At 37.3% G+C, this 23,251-nt stretch overlaps 1 protein-coding gene across 2 annotated transcripts in view; it reads right to left on the minus strand.

Moving 5' to 3' along the window:
• Window positions 1–23,251, minus strand: part of LOC122812081 (gamma-aminobutyric acid type B receptor subunit 1-like) — a 2,214,644-nt gene that overhangs the window by 165,460 nt on the left and 2,025,933 nt on the right. For both annotated transcript variants that reach the window (XM_044084349.1, XM_044084350.1), the window contains one exon: window positions 10,362–10,472. In XM_044084349.1, the coding sequence (XP_043940284.1) occupies window positions 10,362–10,472 (111 nt within the window). The remainder of the gene's footprint in view (window positions 1–10,361; window positions 10,473–23,251) is intronic.

A 23,251-nucleotide genomic window follows, 5' to 3' on the forward strand; every position in this document is an offset into this window, starting at 1 on the left:
ACGTCAGGTCCACACCAATTTCTGCAAGGGAAATAGAAGTGTCTCATAGTAGGTGCAAAAGAAAGAAGGCCTCAGAATGTAAGTGCTAAAAAATGGCTACCAAGAAGAGTATTCTTACAGAATTACAACATGTTATGAGTATGGAAGACTAAAGACATCAGGTTGTTTTTCAATTCCATGATGAAATAAAAAAGCTTAGGTCAGATAGCTGTGGCAAGAGTTTGGATCACGTTTTATTTACTGCCTTAGGAAAGGAACTCATGCTAGCCAGACCAGGTATTATTGAAATGAAAGTGAGCTACCAACTTAACTTGGCTAAACTGCAATTTTAAATCCCGACTCAGCACAGATCAGCACAAAAGCACTAACAGTGTTTCATAATTTTTGATAACTTATGATAAGGTAAGGTAATTTATTGTGCTTGATTATTCTAAAGGCCAATTATGTTCAAAAACATATGCAGATGAAACAGAATAAAATAATGCAACTTTGCAGTTGCAAGATCGTAGAAGTGTATGAAATCTGGCTGAATATGCTGAAGACATTGCATGCTGCTGGAGTTTAAAGTTAGCTTTCTTTTGGAATGCTGTGTGGAAGGCAAAGACTTCACTGAGGTGGTCTCCATTTTTAAAAATGGCACAAGTATAAATGGGACATGTTACACTCACTGGCTTGTACTATGCCTCCTTGGGAAAGACTATGTCAGGAAGCTGGTAATTGTTTAGCTTTTGTTCGAGGAGCAACAATGCGGTTATCATGCTGGCTGCAGAACACCGGATCATCTCTTTACCATTACATGAATATTGGCTGGGTTATAGTAATTTGTCAGCCCTGTCTGTGTATGATTTGTTGACCTTGAGAAGACATATAACTGAGTAACCTGGAATGACCTGTGAATAGGGAATTTGGAGTTACTGTGGTATACCATTTTTGTCCCATAGTAGGTGCACCTGCATTTTATGAGTTAAATCAGATATATTCAATGTCAGTATAGCACTCTCACAGAGGTATGGAATGAATCAAATCCTGTTCAGTTTTCATAGACAAGATGGTAAGGTACAACAAATGTTTTGAAGAGTATCCAGCTTAAAAACATGAGGACTGCCTTTTTTTTTTTTTTTTTTTTTGCAGATGATGTTGTCCTGGTAGTTTCAGATGACTGTTATCTCTGGTGTGAATTTCAGTGGTTCACTGATTAGTGTGAGATCAGCACTTCTGTGCTAGAAGTTGTGGTTCTCTTCCATGAAGATTAAGGAGTTGATTGCTCTCTGCAGGACAGGAGGAATAGCTACCTCAAGTGAAGGAGTCCGCATATCTTAAGAGACTTCTCCATGACTAAGAATAAAGGGTAATCAGAAACTGACCAGCAGATGGGAGCAGTTCTAGCAGTACTCCTGTTGTTGCTGTTGTACTGGACTATGGTGGTGATGTCATATCTGAGACATATGACATTGTTCTCAATTACCACCAGTCTGTTTCCCAGTCCTCACCTATGGTCATGAGATAATGAATTTAAGCATGATATCACAAGTACAAGTGGAAGTGGTGGAAGTAAGGTTTTTTCATAAGGTTGGCAGGCTCACTGAATAGGGGGCTCTGTAGTTTGGGATGATCTTGGCATACAGCCACTGCTCTTCAGGAATGAGAAAAGCCAAATGAAGTGGATTAGACAGTTAGTAAGGATGCACCCCCCCAAGGCACCTCACACAGAATGTGTACCGGGTAGAGCCCACTGGGTGCAGGCACCAAGACAGACCCAGAACATCCTGGTGTGTTTATCAGCTGAACTTGGAATGCCTAGGCCTTCAATTGGATTAGATGCAAATTTGTTAGGAATAAGGAAGTCTAGTCTGCTATGCCCAACTTGCTATCATTGTGACCCTTACCAGGAAAGGCAGTTCAGATGATGGATGAAAGGATGGAAGAATGGAATAATCCAAAAAAACAAGAAATGAACTGGACAACTTCAAAAAAAAGTGGAACTAGAAAATAGCATCAGTGCTGTAAGTCAACACACAGACTGCATCAACAGCAAAACACCACTGAGCACCAGCAGAACTTGAAGAAATAATGCAAGGTTAAAACCATATAGTAACAAAATAAGGAGCAAGGGATTAACTTAAAAAAAAAACAGCAATAATGTACAGTCAAGTTGAGAAAATGTGAGAAACTCTCTACTCTCACTTGCTAAGATCATAAATGTATAAACTGGATCTCACAGACTATTTCAATAGTGTAGCTTAGGGACTACAGGTAGCGGCTGACCCAGTCACACAATCAATGCAATCACCCAGCAACAAAAATGAAATGGGATGTTATTTATTTTATTATTTATTTATTTGCAGCTTGTTAACTGGGAAAGTCCATTGGGCCGAGGTGAGCCCTTTTTCAATGGAGAACCGGGGAGAAAAGCTCCATGTGAATACATATACATACAGCCAAATACAAATACATACAGCCAAAGTACATATACATACAGCCACAATACAAATATAAAAATATAAGTTTAACAAACAATATAATGAGACACAGAATCAAAATTAATAGAGGGTGTTATGACCATCAAATCAGTAGGGTTAATACTGTTTTATGTAATCCAGTGACATGTTGTGTAATAATAAAGGTAAGTGTGTAATAGTTTTTGCTTTATAGAGTAGAGAGAGGGGGAGAAGGAAAAGATAATATGGAGGGAGGGGGGAGGATAGGTTATGTTAGTGTTAGGTTAGGTACAGATAAGGTATGGATGATGGAATTGGAGGTGGAGCTACAGCGAAGAGTTTAGGAAGGGTGGGTGCAGGAGCATTCCCATTTGGAAGATAGATGAGAATGAAGTAAGGTTTTGAAGGTAGTGGGGTTCTGGGAGGTATGAATTTGGGAAGGAAGTGAATACCATTACTGTGTGAGGGAGAAAGACAGAAGGAGTTGACCAGGAGTGTGTAATGGCTTGTACACTTCGAGTAGGTTTTCAATGTTAGACCTGAGGGATCGGACAGGAAGATGCATGGTAAAGGTAGGAGAGAGAGAAGGACAATCTGAGGGCTTAAAGATGAATTTATGGGCAGTCAAAAGTTGAATATAAGAAAGACAGTTGGGGACTCTAGCCTTTTTAAGGAGTGTAGACAGTTGCTGTGATGAGAGATGATTTGGAGCCTGTAGCAAACTTTGTAATTTTGTTGTAACGGGATGCCAGTTTAGATATGAGGGTGGCTTGAAGACTGGTAATGATGAGAGCACCCTTAACGAGGGAGCGGAGACGACAGGCAGAAGAAAGAGTAAGTTTAGAAGAGCAGGTAAGAAAGAGATTGTGGTGGCAAAGCATATCACATTTTTGGTGGGTTTTCTTAACAGTAGTTTGAAGATGAATACTGAACTTGAGTTGTTCGTCAATCATGACACCTAGGAGCTTGGTATGGGATACTACTTCAATAGGTTTCACATTCTGGCTTGTAATTGAGAAGGCGCTTTTGTCTAATTTGGTGTTTTTAGTTGGGGTGAATATCATAATTTCAGATTTAGAGGCATTAAGGGCTAGGTGGTTGCTGAACATCCAAGCCTTGGTGCTGGTGAAGGCTGCCTGAGTAGCTTGCTGGAGTGTGGGGAGAACTTTAGCAGAACAGATAATCATAGAGTCATCGGCATATTGGATGAGTTTAGTATTAGGGATGCAAAGATGGCAATAGTTTATGAAGATGTTGAAAAGTAAAGGGCCCAGTATTGAGCCTTGAGGGACAACTGTGAGGGTGTCTAGGTAGGAGGAGGTACATTTATTCCATTTGACAGCCTGTTGTCTGTTTGAGAGGTAACTGGTAAACCAGTTGATGGCTGCCAGGGTGAGACTGAGGTGTGAGAGTTTAGAAAGCAGTAAGCTATGGGAAATAGTATTGAAAGCTTTGGATAAGTCTGAGAAAAGGGAGGATGCTATGTTACTGGAGTCATGTTCATGGTTGATAATGTCAAGGAAAGATAGGAGGGCAGTGGTGGTATTATGACTGGGTCTAAAGCCCTGCTGTGTTGGGGTGAGGAGGTGATTGTCAAGAAGATAAGGTAGGAGTTGGTGGTGAATACATTTTTCAAACATTTTTGAGATGGGGGAGAGGATGGTTATAGGGAAGAAGTTGGAGATGTCTGAATTATTGTTGCCTTTATGTAGGGGAATGATGAAGGCTTTTTTCCAGAGAAGGCCCACATAGGATTCTTGGATGGAGTGGTTAATGAAAATACCGATGGGGAGAGCAATACAGTCAGTAGCTAATTTGAGAAAGTTTGAAGGTAAGTCATCTGGGGCACTGGAACAAGGTTTTAGTTTATTAAGGAATAATTTTATAGTATTGACAGAGATAGATTTCTGGGAAAAGGGAGGGAGGGGTGTGCTATTGGTGGTGTAAGGCAAGGAATATGGCGGGTAGGAGAGGGTGTGGAGTATGTGTGGAATATAGTGGTTAACTTGGCTATTGAGTAAATGAAGGAGTTAAAATTGGAGGCTATGATATGGTCTGAGGCATTGGGGTCGGGACAAAGGTTATCTTTCCTTCTAGTATTAAGGAGAGTGGAGACATGGCTCCATAACTTTTTCGGATTGGTTTTGTGGTAATTTTGTAGCTTAGAGTAGTACATTTTACGGTTGGAGGCTATTTGGTTTTTTACTAAGTTGCAAAGCCATTTATATTTGTTAAAGGATTCTGTTGTCATGAGTTTTCAGAGGGTTCCAGTTCATTTGTTTTAAGGAGTCAGAAAAGGATTTGGGGTTGAATTTTGTGAGGGTACGGGTTGAGCCGAGAAGGCGAAACTATTCCTGAGAAAAACAATCAGTGGAAAAATGGAGGCCAAAACACAGATAGAAGTTCAAAAAAGCCTAAGAGTAAGTTATTGGAAACCACAAGTGAACACAAGAGGGATTTACAAACAGCAGGTCAAATAGCCAGTTCTAGGGGCATTTTGCCAAGCAGTTACAGCAAGGTAAATGGAATTATTAAAGACAGATGGTGTACAACAACCTTCTGGTGTTGTCTGAGAGTAGTTAGCGGAGTAAAACTTACAGCTGAGGAGGAGATGTATGGGGGGGACAGTCTGCTTAGTTCTGCCAGTGAGTGCATTGCTAAAAGAGGCTAGAAGCAGTACAATTTACACCTTTTTAAAAGAACTGTTACTGTGAACGTACATGCCAATACTTGAGAGGTGAATGCACATATAGGGTGGCAGCCACAGTTCAAAATGGAGCTGTGCAAGCTGTAAAGAAAGTGAGACTAATGTTATTATAGAAGTAGAGCCAAAGTAGGGTAGAAGCAGTGATGGTAACAATCAGGAAGGTAGAGGCTACAGGGGGAGTTAAGGGGGAGTTAAGGGGGAGTTAAGTCGGGAGGTTAGTATAGAGTAGACTAAAGGGAAAGTAAGGCGGTCAGTTATACAGATTCAAACATTCGCAGACATAGCAAAACAAGCAAATTTACTCTGTAAAGGAGGATTATGTCATAATCTTTTTAAGTATCCTGCAGTAAATAGGCTGATAAATATTCCTTTACTTTCATATAAAATTAGTTTTGAAAACAGATGTGTAGATAAAAAATCATGAGATATTTATAGCCAAAGGAGGCAATATGGAGATGCTTGTCAAATTAAGATCTCTAATATATCTTCACTTCCAAACTGCAATTCTTATTCACTCAGGCTGCATGTGAGGCATGTTAGCCAAAATCTAAAAAAATATTTTTTCATTTACTCTTAAGCTGAATAGCTCATTCTACTTGGTATTGGAAACATCTTTTATCTTTGAGACAGGGTGCACTGACTACATTGTGAAGCGTACTTGCACTTCTTCAAAAATCTTTAAAGTTCTTACTTAGTCACTGTTTCTTGCAAATGTATGGGCTGGCACAGTTTGAAATGTGCCTCCTAATCAAATATGCAAGTCAATTAACATTAGACACCTGCATTTGATAGATAATGTACTTCAGACATTCGAAGATGGTTAGGCCTAGGAAGGATATAAAAGAGACTGGAATTTATTTTTAAAGAAAATTCCCTGCTACTGAAGAATGTACCAGGAATCATGCTCAAAGGGAAGCCTTTATCCAGCAAACTGACAAAAGCAATTAACAAGCTCATTTACACTTTAAGCATTTCTTCAGTTGCAGGTACATTCTTTTGATTTTCTCATTTTGGATTTTTGTTTGGACTGATTTACGCTACCATATAATTGTTCTACAAAGTACCTATACCATCTTTGAAAACATTAAATTATTATGGGAATTTGGTAATTGCTTCTTTCATTGAAACAGTGAAGAAATGTGATTTTCTGATTTTAGTAGTTAGTGTATGGTGCAAGACTGTTTTATAGTGGCATTTTTAGTTTGTGGGGTAGTAGTACTGTGAGTAGATCTGTGTACTGTCTTTGCCAATGTTGTGCAATTTCTATTTTGTACATATAAGCTTGTAGTGGTGCAGGGATGTAGCCACTTAATGTATTACTGTGCATTTGATGGATCGAAATTTGATACCTTGAGTTATTCCCTCACGTTTCAATCAAATGTGAAGTCAATTTAGTGCCATAGCATTACTGTTAACAATAAATAAATAAATAGCTAAACAAATATATAAATAAATGTGAGCATTATGCAACTATACAAGCAAATTATCACCAGGCTACTGTTCTTGGCTGACAGTGCACTTCTAACATTCCAAAGTATTTAGGCTTAAACTGTACCACTGACATTATCACAAATTTATTTATAAGAAAAAAATAATAAAGTCAGAATAAGCATTGTAGATCTGCAAAGTTTAACATTCATCAAGTAATGTGTAGATAGAAAAATGATTCATTCTGTGATGACAATGGTTCACAAGAATAACTAAAATAAGTGAGTTAAGGTGATCTGGTTAGGTTTACTTGCGACTGGTCATAAAACTTAAACTTGCATATTGTGAAATATATGTTGTGCAGCCCTATTACAGCATACTTGAAAGCCTTCATTTGACAGATCATCCAAAAATTGTATTCATCTGCACATTGTCACCTTGAACGTATTCTTTACTGATCTAATTTGAACTTGCACATTCTCTTAGATCATATTAATAAACTGAGGAATTAACCTTAAAAAGTAGCGTTCAGTCCACAACATAAAAAGAATAATTCAGCGGTAAAAGAACGGCAACCTCCGCTCACCCTTGAGTATAGTTGCATCCACAATCCAACTTGTTTGTCAAAATAAAACAAATTTGTTACTTTTACCACTTATTGTGGTAAATTTATTTCGAAACTTTTCCAGGACGAAAGTTTTTTGGATTGTGGATGTGTTCAGGGTGAGCGGAGGTTGCCGTTCTTTTACCGCTGAATAAACTGAGGAATGGAAGGAGTATAATCTTTTCAAGGCAACACTGTAAAAGCACGCGTACCTGTTCCAAGTACTGGAGTTCATCACATTGTTCGTAATCATCAGCTTATTGAGAAAATTATATATAATAGTCAAAGCCTAAAGGTACCAATGCAGAAATTAGGAGGCCTGTGTACAACTGGAAAGATTAATGCTAGATTTTTCTTATGTATTGCTTTAGTTTGGAGACTATGCTATAATTTGATTTTACCAACACAATACAAGGCCATACATACATAACATGGAGAACCATGCATTAGCTAATACCGAACATAATGTAAATTGGCAAGAGGGGTTACTGATTTAGTATATATAATTAAATGAGCTCTATGCCCCAGATACATGGAGACTAATAAAGTTGCAGGAACTAATGATTTTTGACAAAAGTAAGAAAATAATATATTATATAAAGGCTGTAGCAAAGGGGGTTGTGTTCTACTTTTCAAATGTCAGAAAAGAAGGGGAAATAATCATGCTTCTGTCCAAGACACTTGCAGTAATGAAGACATAGATTTAAATAGGAAGCGTATCTAAGGAAATGAGGAAAATAAAATAACTCATAAAGAGGTACAACACAAGTGATACCGCATGGGGTTGGTGCCGGACTATTTATTGTGCTAAGTACAACTGTAAGTAGTGAGGAAAACATATACTGCATTGCTGGATCACCAAACATATTACACTAGTGAAAAGAAGCTTGGCGTATAAAGTGCAAGCATGGGTAGGGGAAGTCAGACAGGGATTGAATGGCCATGCCATCTGCTGAATGTCAGAGATAATTTGCTCAGAACATTAGGGCAGGATATTTTTAACATTATCTGTGTTAAGTTACTAAGTTAGACTATACAGCTGACAATAATACAGATGTACTATTAAATAATAAAATCAGAAAAATTGTTTTCAGAAGTGCATACAAAAAGGCAGGTGACAGAGGTTATATATGACACAAAATGCAAACACAGTACATAAAATATTAAAATGATCAAGCTTGCACACTTCACATTTGTTAAGCATTAAGTCTAATTTATATATCTGTATATATATATATATATATATATATATATATATATGTATATACATATATATATATATATATATATATATATATATATAAATATATACATATACATATATACATGGGTTACCTTCAGTTTACCCAACGTCCACTTCCCCGACACGCAGTTCACCGATAATTCAGATCACCGACATTCACAAAGCTGACGTTTCACATGAGGTAAGTAAACACTTGGCCATCCCAATGGAAGGAACTACCTGAAGAAAACTAAACCCACCGATATGGGGGGCTATGTCCCCCTTACTAAATATACCAACTCCAAGAATGCACTACCATGGGGGTAAGGGGCATAGTTCAAGTAGATGGCCAAACGGTTACTTACCACATGGGAAACGTCAGCTTTCTGGATGTCAGTGATCTGAAGTGTTGATGAACTGTGTGTTGGGGAAGTGGACGTTGGGTAAACTGAAGGTAACCCATGTGTATGTATATATATATATATATATATATAGATAGATATATAGATATATAGATAGATATATAGATATATAGATATATAGATAGATATATATATATATATATATATATATATATATATATATATATATATATATATATATATATATATATATATATATATATATGTATATATATATAGTTTACTATCATGTTCATGAAGTGCAAACACTTGTACATGGCAACATCTAAAGGCATTTTTCAAAGTGGCTAATCATCTAACGGAAATTCAGAGAACCGCAACACTGAATATTGAATGGCACATTTAATCCATTACAGCAAATGTCAAATTGTCGATATTAACATGGTTCGTCAAGGGGGCAAAAGACATTTTCATTTTCAACATTCCATTTCGGTGTCATGACCAAAATCTTACTTGAACTATTTAATGTGATGATATTACTATGTAAATTAATGCTGTGGACAGATGTGATTTTTGTAGAATGACTGTGGGAGAAGTCAATGAAAAATAAATGAAAGAATAAATAAAAGTATATACCAGACAAAGTGGTATCCGGGAGCATCACTTCTAGTGATGTGATAAGTAGTACATTTTTAAGACTGGTACCATGCAAATGCGGAGAATCGAAAATACCCTTAAGTCAAAGGCAGTGAAACTGGAATAAAATGAGGGCATGACAATCGCTAAATCAAACATTAGGTGGTTCCTTAAAGACATGGAAACATGAGTTCAACAAGGAATAGAAAGTAACAGAAAAGTGAAAAAGATGCAAGAACATGAAGGAAATTTAAAAAAATTGACATCAAAGAAGGGATGCATTATAAAGCTCTGGGAGGTTGCAAATAAGGTGCCTCAGAAATCAACGATGGTAAAGGAGAGATATAAAGCTGGAGGAAAACAAGCAAATTAACTGAGTGGTAAGACAAAGTATACTGCAATATCATATTGTTTCCAAAAGGTCTGGTTAGGAAAAAAAGGGATGAGAATTTCAGAATATATTTATGGCCCATAACATCAGCACAGAAGTGAAACTGACTGCAAAATGGGGATAGTAATACAAAGCTGTGTTGGATGCATAGCAAACACCTGAAACTAACCCATCCGATTGCCTTTGTACTTTCTTTAATAGTTTTAATCAGTTCTAGTTTTGCACAACCTGTTTAGGGCACAAAGTCAGTTTCACTTCAGTGAGTTTTGAATTTGTCTTTAGTGGGCTATGATTTGATAAAGCTGTAATGGAATAATTAATATTGTTTGAAAAACAGAAGAAAAAAATAATTATATTCAACTTTACTACAAAATTAGTTTAATTTGAATATTTCAGACTTTCTCATTTTTTTCATTTCTTCTTAAGTCTCTTAAGCATTTTTGCTGACACGTTTTTGTTCACAGGTCTAATGCTGATAATCTGTCCCAGTCTAGCCACAGACCCCAGTGTGGAAATAAAGCATAGTACAAAAGTTTTCTTGAGCTAGAGCAATGGATGGAACCTCTGTCTTACCTCCACAGTACGGTGTAGTGGGTCTACGATCTGCCAGATGGCCAGAGACAGGACATCAATTGCCATAAGGACACTGACAGTTGCATACAGCTTCCAGGGCTCTAAATGTTGCTAGGAAAAAGAAGAAAACATTAAAATCCTGTTAGATTCTGAACTGCGTGTTCATTTTTCTTATCACTAAGCCCAGTGTAATAAAATTCTTATGTTCCTTCATAGTCTTCAGGTATTCCACAGAGTACCATTGTTGGTCGATAGGGTGGACCCATTATTATATTCGGATAAGATATTCATAAAGCTTGATAGATGTCCAGACTGGTTTTGTGGGTGTGTGTTTCTGTGTGAATGTCTAGATGTGAAAACTATATCCACCTTCAAAAATCTGAAAGACATACCAAAACTTATGGAATAGTCATGCTGTATAAAATCAAAGCTTAGCTACTATTTATGTCTCATGAGTTCACTTTCTACTTATCTTGCAGTGCAAACTACAATGCTCAAGGAAATCTCAAATTTCTTCTCATCTATTTACAATGGTCAACAAAATTTCTCTTATATAACAATGCATCAAATGACAGAAATATGTCACTTTTTAAAATGTAAGTTCATTATTATCAACATAAGCTTGATTTGGAAGGAAGACAGGATTAGACAAAGGAGAATGGTTGTCCCCAAGTTTACCAGCAGGTTTTTCAAAACTCTTATGCACCAACAAGGGTGAATCAATGGCATTTGCAACAGGGGGTTCAGCCCGACCTTCAGAATCCACCACAGCAAAGATATCAGAACTGAGGGAAGTAAATTTGCCACCATTTACCGATTCCAGCAGTGCTGAATATCAGTTGGATGTGACTTGAGTGCTATCACTACCAATCATATTGGTGATTTTAAAGTATGTAATTTTTCAACTACAAAACTGACATTGTGGTAGCAGATGTTTTATCTATGGGTATGACATTTGTACCATCCCCTAACACTAATTTGCCATCTATAATTATGGACTTGAAATTTTATTTGAGGAAATTGAATCTCCAGTTATTATGTAATGACTATGTGCTATACAATATTAATAACAGCAATAACTTTAAAATAGCAAGTATTTCTAACCCACCCCTAAATCCGGTTCTTCAGTTGTTTGAGAAAGTATCTGAATTGGACATCAGGAGAACATTGGGTAAAATTAGGATCCAGCATTCAGGGAGGCATTCTAATCTAAATCCAGCAGAGCTAGTAAGAGAGATGGCTAGAAAGGTGCTTGGTGTGACATCTGGAAAGAGGAAGGAGGACAAGGACACCTGGTGGTGAAATGAAGAAGTACAGGAGAGTATACAGAGAAAGAGGTTGGCGAAGAAGAAGTGGGATTGTCAAAGAGATGAAGAAAGTAGGCAAGAGTATAAGGAGATGAGGTGCATAAAAGGTTGGACACTAAGGAGGGAGAAAAGGACCTGTACCGATTGGCTAGACAGGGGGACCGAGCTAGGAAAGATGTGCAGCAGGTAAGGGTGATAAAGGATAATGAGGGAACCGTACTCACAAGCGAAGAGAGTGTGTTGAGCAGATGGAAAGAGTACTTTGAGGGGTTGAGGAATGAAGAGAATGAGTGGGAGAGAAGGTTGGATGATGTGCAGATAGTGAATCATGAAGTGCAGTGGATTAGCAAGGAGAAATAAGGATAGCTATGAAGAGGATGAAGAACAGAAAGGCTGTTGGTCCAGATGACATACCTGTGGAAGCATGGAGGTGTTTAGGTGAAATGGTAGTGGAATTTTTAACTAGATTGATTAATGAAATCTTGGAAAGTGAGGGGATGCCTGAGGAATGGGGAAAAAGTGTTTTGGTACCGATTTTTAAGAATACGGGTGATGTGCAGAGCTGTAGTAACTACAGAGGGATTAAACTGATCAGTCACAGCATGAAGTTATGGGAAAGAGTAGTGGAAGCTAGGTTAAGAAGGGAGGTGATGATTAGTGATCAGCAGTATGGTTTCATGTCAGGAAAGAGCACTACATATGCAATGTTTGCTCTGAGAGTGTTGATGGAGAAGTACAGAGAAGGTCAGAAGGAGTTGCAGTGTGTCTTTGTGGATTTAGAGAAAGCATATGACAGGGTGTCTAGAGAGGAGTTGTGGTATTGTATGAGGAAGTCAGGAGTGTCAGAGAAGTATGTAAGAGTGGTACAGGATATATACGAGGGTAGGGTGACAGCAGTGAGGTCTGCGGTGGGAGTGTTGGATGAGTTTAAGGTGGAGGTGGGATTACATCAAGGATCAGCTCTCAGCCCTTTCTTATTTGCAATGGTGATGGACAGGTTGACAGACGGGATCAGACAGTAGTCCCCGTGGACTATGACATTTGCAGATGACATTGTGATCTGTAGTGAGAGTAGGGAACAGGTGGAGCAGACCCTGGAGGTGTGGAGATATGCTCTAGAGAGAAGAGGAATGAAGGTCAGCAGAACTAAGACAGAATAGATATGTGTGAATGAGAGGGAGGATAGAGGAATGGTGAGGATGCAGGGAGTAGAGGTGGCGAAGGTGGATGAGTTTAAATACTTGGGATCAACAGTTCAGAGTAATGGTGAGTGTGGAAGAGAGGTGAAGAAGAGAGTACAGGCAGGACGGAGTGGGTGGAGAAGAGTGTCAGGAGTGATTTGTCACAAGATGAGTACCAGTAAGAGTGAAAGAGAAGATCTACAAGAGGGTAGTGAGACCAGCTATGTTATACGGGTTGAAGACAGTGGCATTGACAAAAAGGCAGGAGTCAGAGCTTGACGTGGCAGAGTTGAAGATGTTAAGATTTGCACTGGGTGTGATGAGGATGGACAGGATAAGGAATAAGCATATTAGAGGGTCAGCCCAGGTTGGAAGGTTTGGAGACAAAGCCAGAGAGGCAAGATTACGTTGGTTTGGACATGTGCTGAGGAGGGAAGCAGAGTGCTGCCAGGTAACAGGAAAACAGGAAGGCCTAAGATAAGGGTTATGGATGTGGTGAGAAAGGACATGCAGATGGTTGGTGTGACAGAGCAAGATGCAGAGGACAGGAAGAAATGGAAATAGTTGATCTGCTGTGGTGACCCCTAATGGGAGCAGCCGAAAGAAGAAGAATTCTAATCTGAATCCATTGATCCATCCATCCTCATCCCCTTTTCCCATTTTGCACATGGGGTTGGGGTGTCACTTCAGCAATGGCAATCATCTCTAGCCAAGGTTTACACCTCTTGGTGGCTAGCTTTTCTGAGGTAGTTCTTTTGTACCACTCATTCGCACACACACTCTTACCTATGGTTAATTTAGAGAGTCCAATCCACCTACTGCATGTCTTTGGAATATGAGAGGAAAATGGCAGCACCAGGAGGAACCCCATGTGACCATAGGGAAGACATGCAGACTCTGCACAGAAAGCACCCCAGCTGAGAATCGAACCGGAGAACCTCTTGCTGAGAGATGGCAATGCTAACTGCTGCACCACCGCAGCCACTTATTATTATTATTATTATTATTATTATTATTATTATTATTATTCAATATTCTAATCTGAATGATGAAATATTAATTTTGAATTTTCTTAGAAAACAACATATTAGGATCATGAAACCGAATAAAGGGGGTAGAGTGGTTATCATGGAGATTAAAGATTATATTAAAAGAATGGGAAAAAGTTTGGATACAGCCAATTACAAGGTGGTTAGCAGGACTGAACTAAATGGGGCTTACCATAAGATTTATCAACAACTGACTGACATGTTTATCGATCAGACGATTGATTTGGATTTATTTAAATATTTGAATATTACTGCTCCAGTTACATCAGTAATCTTTGGGGTCCCCAAAATGCAAGAGAGTTTGGATAAACCTCTGATGCATCCCATAGTTGATGGGTGCAACTCTATCACCTTGGCTTGTGCCAAGTTTCTAGATGCTGAGTTTAGAAAAGTGTTGGGGATGAAAAACAAATTTGTAGGGATTCCTGGCACTTTCTAGAATTAATTAATGGGTTAGAGTTCCACCCTGATGATATTTCACTAACTATTGACGTGAGATATCTTTACACGGTTATCCCTCAAACTGTTTGTATCCAGTGTGTGGTTGAATTTTTACAGCTGGAAGGGGTTTCACAGGAGAAAATTAACCTGTTGGAGGAAATGTTTGAAATGGTTTTAAATAATAATCATATCCACTTTCAAGGGAAATTTTACCTACAGAAAAGTGTGTGTGTGTGGGGGGGGGGGGGGGTCTATTGGTTCCTCCTGTGGGGCGGCCTTTACTAATATAGCTATGTCCTATTGGAAAATACATTCATTTTTAATTGTTAAAGCATAAATCACTCCAGAATCTCTTTTTCATTCATAAACCAAAGCCAGACCCTCTCCTCAATAGTTACTGTAATATATAAATAATTCAGCTTGAAAGAAAAATCTTTCAGTCTGGCTTTATAGAAGAAGGCAGACACAAAATAATAGCATAAGGCTTGAAATCAGTGTATATCACTAACTGCAGAAAGAAATACAATTTTTAGTACTATGGCAATTTTACATTAAATCTTGCTGGAAGACACTGAAATATATGTAGAACTTTATGGTCATTGCCATTAAATATATACAATCAGGAAATACTCTTAATAAAATCTGCCAAGATTCAGAAGTTTTGGTCTAATTAATATATTTGGTGTATAGACCAAGATATATATATATATATATATATATATATATGTATATATATATATAGATATAATGTGAGAAGACTTACTGTACCAGATAGATATAATGTGAGAAGACTTACTGTACCTTTAAAAGTCTGTCTGCATTCGGTAGTCTTTTAAGGAAACACAATATTCTCAGATTTATAATGTAAATTTTATATTAAAATATGTTTGATGTTTATTAATGTTTTAATACAAGGGATAATATTTAGATTTCATTTTGTTTGAAGAAGCTGTTCTTATTCTTGTGAGGACTAGCATTTCAGATTTTGCTGAAAGAATAATAGTGCTAGATCAGCTTATGGGAGCTGATATCTCTCTCTCTCTCACTTATTTTTTTGAATATTGAATATGCTTTTGAAGTATGTGGCATTCTGAACATCCAAGTAAATATTATTTAGAAAGACTGAACACAATACTGGCTCTAGTATTAGGCATTATAGAGCTCCACTAATAACATATACAGTGTAGAGTGGTGGATGTCTCTGCTTGCATATAATATCCTATTGGTTAGATTGTTCCGGAGCCAATTTTGAGTTCATGCTGAAATTTGAGCATTTCAAGCTTTGTAATCAGAAGGAAGTGATCTACTACTTCAAATGCAAATCTCAAGTCTATAAAAATGCTGCCAGTAATAAGCTCTCTGCACATATTTGTATAAACTGGGCCAATAGTCTTTCATATGCCTATTCAACATTCTTTATATAGTTTATATTTTGTTGCAATTATTTTTATACTCATATTATGATTGCACTTTATAATAAAAATGCACAATTATATGAAACTGTTTTCCACAGCTATGACTTTAGTTACAGACTTTGGGAAAGTATTTTTACTATTACATGCCTTACACTTTCTGTTACCCATCTTTTTTTCTTATTCACTGTCTTTTCATTTTGTGTATAGAACCAACCTACGTCTTGCTCTTTTTTCAACAGTTACCAATCTTTCTTCTTCAGTCTCCAAGATAAAAGTGATCAAACAAGCATGTGGAAGCAATAAATATGATTCAGAAGGCAGTCTTTTCAAACAACCTTCACTGTATGTGACCCATGTAAATGTTTAAGTGCTTTATCCAAAATCAAACCACAGTCACATTTTATATCACAATGATTGACAAGCTTCATTATAAATTCCATTTATGCATCATTCAGTTAATGCCTTATCCAACAGTAAAACAAATTCAGTTCACAGAACACTGTTTCATTTCATCATGACAGAGCATCGCAGGCTAATTAGATCTCTCCCTGCAGTTAAAAGAAAATCTTTCTGTATTCATCTTCAATTTGGACTTAAACTGCCCGTTCAGTGTTTTCATAGTCATTTCATAGAAGGGTATAACTGAACAATTTTTCTGCCTACTGCCTTCAGGTAATGTCATTTACCACAAAAAATAAAAAGTCATCATTTCTTTCTATCTACACAAACTATGACAACATTGCTAGTTTAACCTCTTTAATTCTTTTAAAGTGACTCTGAAATTCTACTTTTTCTTATGTTTTGTAATTTGAACAAACTGACATGGAGGCCAAGAGCATGATTCAAGCCTCTATACATCTGAGCAAAGACTAACTGTGATTTTCAGTACAGATAAGTACGAATAAACCAAAAGTCTGAGTTTATGGTCCATTGGAATATTCTCCTAGTCCAGGTTACAGTGATTTTAGATTTAGTAAGGTACTAGTTTGGTGGGTGTAAGGAGTGAAGCTCCCTGTGCAAAAACAATAAATAATAATAATAATTTAAAGGTCTAACACCAAGTTTCAGAACTAATTATTTGTTTGAACTACATTTTATTTTTGAAGTGATTGGACTTATAAGTATGGTGCTGACTGAGCACTATACAAGATTCCCAGTCTAGCTTTTACTTACCTATATGCATGACTTATTATACCACAAGAACTGCAGAATGGACACAGTTTTCTATTCAGCAGAAACTGCTCTGAATAAAAGTAAAAGAAGTCCAGTATCTTACTGCATTTAGATTTAAAAAATAATTAGCAAAGCATATGAGCGCACTAAAAATCTTTAGTACTTGCATACATATTACAAGAACATATTTAATTTTTAAATGCAAGATAAGCAATAACATGTAATATGAAATTATTATTTGCTTTTCCATAATGGCTTCAGTTTGTTTTTTGGCCTAACTGTAATGATTACCCTTTTAGTTTTCCCCTTTGCAAGGTGTGTTGGGTGAATGGAGCCTCTGAAAGAACCCTCCTTTCCATGCTATGGAAAACAATAGATAATATATACAGCTGCAAACTGAAAAAAAGTGTAGTTTCTCATATGAAGTTTACTCCTGGTTGTCTAACTATCTCCAGGAAATCACTTTCACTATCAGCTCCAATGATGATGACTTTAAGAAATTTCACTGGAGTTCCTTAACCACTGCAATTCTCCCTATTTTTGAATGACTTACTCTAGGTCCCCTACAATACTATAATAGTATTTGCTTTAGACTGGTAACTGTTATTTTTACAGGAGATAGCTCTACAACCAAGATAAATCACACTTTATAGAATGGTTTGGCATTCAGTGGAAGTTGATATTAACTAACACCACATAAAAAAAAAAATCAACAGTGATGCTGTTTGGACCCAATAAGAGACCAGCACCATATAGCCCCACTCTTTTTATGTGACCCACAATGCTACACATTCCCAGTAATCTACTGTCAGAAGTCCCTTGGGATAACTGTAGATCAATAATCAACATTTTTGTGACTTACTGTAGGCCTGTCACAAAAGGTACTCTCAAAACTTTGGCTGGCATATAAAATTCTCCTGTTTTCTAACTACTGCCAGAAGGGCCACAGACATAAACATACTAATTCCGCGGTTAGAATATTCCATTCCTATTAATGTCTTTCCATTAGCAGAAAACTTTGACATCCTCCAAAAGAAGAATAATACCCTACTTAAAATGTATTCACATGCCTAAACTTCCCACAATCTGTCCTATCTCTATCCTCCACTCTCCATTGCCCCTACTTCCCCTACATGATATACTGAATAATATAACTCCACCCTAGCAATACTCTTCTCCCTTTAAAATACCTCCTCAAATACACTTTGCACCGAAAAATACCTCCTCTAATGCTGCCACCTAATTACATTAAATGCTCTACTACTGAATACTCAAATTAATGATGGTTTGTATATATAACAAATGAGTTTGGGAAAAAACAATTTGTCCAGGGACCTTTTAGGTAGTGTTGGGTGGGGGAATATATATATTAAGAGCAAAGGGGTAGAGGGTTTTGGTTTGGGTAGGTTAGGTTACAAGGATTGGGCTTTAGATAATAAAGGATTAAATAGATGGAGAACCTAGGGGAAGTGATGTAGGTTAGGGAGGGACTTAGAGTAGTTGATATATATGTTGGGGAATAGAGGAAGTAGTCATATTTTGGCATGGGTTGGTGTCCCTCCCTCCCTCCCTTAAAATTCTTTGTTACAATTTTTGTGAGTGTAAGGCGAAGAAGAGGGATAGGATTGTCCTCTTCTGTTCCCCCTCGAAGGAAGGTCATGCATTGAATTGGGGAGCAAGTGAGCTGCTGGACGTTACTTGATTAAAATGAAACAAAATTGGTTAATGGTTGGCTTGAAAGGAGGTGAGCAGGTATGCTGCCCATTTAAGATTTGTGGGGAGAGTAGGTATGCTGCCCTGATGTGTGAACCAGCCAGGGTGAGTAGGTTCGCTGTCCTGAGATCATTAGCTGATGAAGATATTTGTTATTTTCTAGTGTGAATAAAGTTTGTTATCCAATATTATTAATAAAGGTTGTCAAATGGCTTTATATGTTGGTGTGATTTATTTTAAATGGGGCTGGGACAAAAATGTTCTAGTTTTTCTCTTTTAATTTGTTACTAATGTTCTTGAAATTGCCTTTCTTTATAAGATATATGTATTTTTTTTTTCTTTAAACTTCTGAATATTTAATATGAATGTCTTGTATAATGTTTTTGGAGCTTTTCTCCCTGGGTCTCTGCTGAAAAAGGGCTATTATTAGCTCAATTGGACTATTCCCGGTCAACAAATGTAAAATAAATAAATAAAAATAAATGAATAAATAAGACTCATCAGTCTTAGTCCTTGCAATGAGCATCACTGTCTACCCATTTAAAAGCCATTTGTCTTCTAGGTCAAGCAAGGGCATCATCACTTCTGAACACCCTCACTTTTAATCTAATTAATGATGAGTACTGCTCCCTTAAAAATCACCTCCAGTTTAAGAGTAAGTCATAAACCCTTAGACATCCTGATGATAATCTCCTAGTTCGACCTCACCATACACTTTGTCCCAACTAGCTCCTTCTACAAAGAGCACCATCCTGCAGAAAATAATATTCACAGCATTTGCTCAATTCTTTAGAAAAGCAATCAAAACCATCTTAAAGAGAACTCACACTGCAGTTGCTTTGATACCCATGTTAATTGCTTCTATTCAGTGATCCTGCCTCATCTACATTACCTTAATCCCACCCCCACCCCCCTCAACTCAATCATAATATTTACTTCATTTGAACTTGCATACTGACCATATCTTGTAAATATGTACATATGTAGTTACCACTTCCCCACTGTCTAATTCTACCACTCACAACATCTAGTTTAGTTGACTCAATGTTTTAAATAATCCAGCACAACTCCCTATCCCTTCTTCTCATGCTAATTCACCCGATAATACAACTTTTGCAACTTTCTCCTTCCACTTTATTTTATTTAATACACTAATTACATCACCAGCATCAGCTACTTTTGACAATTGTTGCTATACTTCTTAGAATATATTAAAACAATTTATGAACCCCCTATGATAGTGCTGCTTGGCACTGCAAATTGCTATTATTTTTTTCTGTGTATTCTGTATAGTACCTCTATGATATTAGTACTCTGTTGCTGTTTTTTCATTTGTTTATATCAACTCCTGTCCATATTCTATCACTTATAGTTATATTTCTCCAACTTTTTTTAAAGATTGCCCATCTGTCCCAGATTCTGCCTGAAAAGCATCTTTGGATCAGTATACTTGCCGTGTTAACAGCAGCAAATAAATAAATAGAGCATGCAAGGCACAGCATTGGTAAATAAAGTTTTAAAATTCTATTGCATTCGACAGAAATAATGATACCAGTTAAAATACCATTTCACCAACATAAAATACAAACAAAGCACGCAATCAGACTTGTTCTGATGAATGACTATACTTTTTTTGTGTAGAAAGAGATTTGAAAATATAACAGTAGTATTCTTAATGGTTGGTAAGAAGCTATGAAACATTACTTTTTAGCCGAAGTAATTTTTATGTGCTAGCTGTGCAATACATTGAGGTAATCCATAGATAATAAAAATATACATCTGTTACAGATGTAGTGTATTACAAGAAATGTTCAGCTAAAATTTGGGAGATTTGATCTGCATTGAAAAATGTTTTAATTTGTCTTATATGAGTTGTGCATTTCATTGATCATACTTTGATAAATATGCTAACAATATGGATACTATAAAATCTTGGCCTTGTTTCTTCCATCCCTGAAGATGTTGATGTACACCTTGTTTTGAAATATAAACCTTTTCCAGACACCAGAATTACAATATATTACTACTGCATACAAACATGAGTCAAAAATGGAAACCATTGGCACAGAGGGATACAGATTAGGATCCAGGTGACCCTAGTATGTCAAGCATCTCCAACATTTGATGACACTGGCAAGGAGAATGGGTGGGGGCATCCTGGTTGAAGGGGAGGAGCTAGCTACAAACACTGTCACTATCCCAAAGCTTTACTGGAAAAGCTCACCCAGAATCTGCCACAACTTGCTGTGAAGGAAAGGTTAGTTTGCTTTTGCCTTCTTGTAATTTTTATTACTTTACTGCCATCTTCTATTTTGTATATTGTGATTTGTTTTTTTACACTGTGTTTTACTTGTACGCTGCTTTTAATTGCATATTAAAACTAGAAATGAGACCACATCTGTGACTTTTGTGACTCACATAGAAATTTTTTAATTTTTTTTCCAACCCTCACACCCTGGTGCTGTTGTGTTCTTAAACTCAACTGCCTTTCTAGTTGACTGCCCTACATGTTAATTTGACTACGTCTCCTTCTTCTCCCCTTTCATTGGCTGTTGTGTGTAAGCACAAAATTATTATTTTGTGAAATCACTCCACTTCAACTATTTAAATTTATTGGCATCGCAGTGTATTCCATAGAACCAGAATACAAAGTGGTCACCCACTTTCAATCTATCTTGCGCTTTTAAAATCAGAGACTCTCCACTTAGCTAAAGCTTAAGTTATACTCTTGTTAAGATATAACTGCTTAGTGCAAACTGCAGTGCACCCTATATAAGATATTTACCCATTTTCTCAATTTTAGCTTTAAAATCTGCAACATCTATTGCAAGACCATCAAATATTGGAGAGCATATATTCTGCCTCTCTGGAGTCATCTTGGGATTAGTGCTTCTGTTTTCTCCTGGTGAGAGAAGGAGCATAGGGACATTATTTCCTGGGGACTGCTTATCACCGTTAAGCTTAATAATTGCTTTACATGTGACATCTTGGAATTTGTGCTTATATTCAGCTGCTGGTAAGAGAAGAAGCAGTTGCAATGCATCAATTCCTGACCGTTTCTGGATGGGCAGTGAGTGTCTCTGCTTGACATTCCTGATTTGGTCTTGTTGCTATTCAAGGCATCTACCAAGTAAAGGTGACAACAAACTTACAGATCATTGCATCATTGGGACAAGACTGTGGATCACCAAACAAGCTGGGGTATGCTTCTCATCTTGGGATTGGTGCTAATGTTTGGCTTCTGGTGAGAGATGAAGCAAAGGAGCATTGTATTTCAGCAAAGTGAACCTGTGGTGAGACCAGCATTAGTAGTAGCCAGGCAGTAGCTATTCACATGACTCCCCTCTTTTCATCATTCTTGACAAGCGAATTCTTTGTTTTCAGTAGGTATTGCTTGATTTGTTTCTAACTTCAAAATATCTGCCAAAATGCTTCATCCTTAAACTTTCAGGGTAAACTTGCTAGCTTTTCTCAGGTGTTTGACAGTGCCACGTATAGACACAGGCACCTTGAGTGACATTTTTCCTGTAAAAGCATGATTGAAATTTCACCAATTCTTAGTTGCACACAGGACAGCTAGCTTGCACTGACAAGCACTGTCCTCAGAGTTGCAAACCAGCTACACCTGGCACTGTTTTATATTTTTACTCCAACTGTCTAATCAATAAAACAGGGTTTGTTGCCATGGAGATGAACTTTTCCACTATCTCCATTACCAGTTTGGTGGATATCGGCATAGTGAGACAATGTAAAAATTGCCTAATTTTTACTGACAACCATTTAATACTCAAACAAACTGATATGGTATGTGAGAGATCTAGTTACACAATGTCACTGAGGTAAAGCTGACACACACAATTCAAAGAAGGCACAAAGACCTACATATGTTGAGGCACTTAAATGTAACCTTCCTAAACACAAAGACCTCCTAGCTGAAGTACACATAAAAATACCCTCAGCGGCCCCAAATGCGCTGTTTCAAAAAACAATACCCACATGCACACACACAGCAACATCTCATGGACACTCTACTTCTAAGCTCATAAGGCAAGCCACCACACAATCCAACATTCTGGTCATTGGAGACTCCATCAAGAGACACACTGATGTCCCTGTCACTAGGCTGAGTAAAAAGAAAGTCATGGTCAGTTACTTATCAGGGGCTAGGATCCATCACATTACTCATGCAATCAGATCATTGGACCACAAGTACCAGTATGAGTCAGCCATAGTCCATGTGGGTGCAAATGGCCTGAGATGTATTTCCCTAGACTATATGAAGAGAGACATCATGGAGCTCTCAGAATATGTGCCTTAGGTTGGTATGAGCCTAGCAATGAGTAGCATTGTACCTTCTCCAAGGTTGATGCCACAGTATGAACAAAAGATGACTTACTTTAATAATCAACTTAGTTTCTAGTGACATTCTAAGGGGATGCAATATTTGCCAGTAAGGAAAGAGATGGTCAGCAGACAATGCTACTTTGCCAGGAATGGTCTACACAACTCCTCTCTAGGCTTTTGAATATTGGCTAAAACATTGTCTTCCCCCATACTGCCTTTTTAGGCAATGCCAAACTGAAAGTACTTCCAACATAGCAAATAAAAAAC

This window comes from Protopterus annectens, chromosome 9.part0 (genome assembly GCF_019279795.1).
Source record: "Protopterus annectens isolate FY-2018-M chromosome 9.part0, PAN1.0, whole genome shotgun sequence".
NCBI classification, from domain to species: Eukaryota; Metazoa; Chordata; order Ceratodontiformes; family Protopteridae; genus Protopterus; species Protopterus annectens.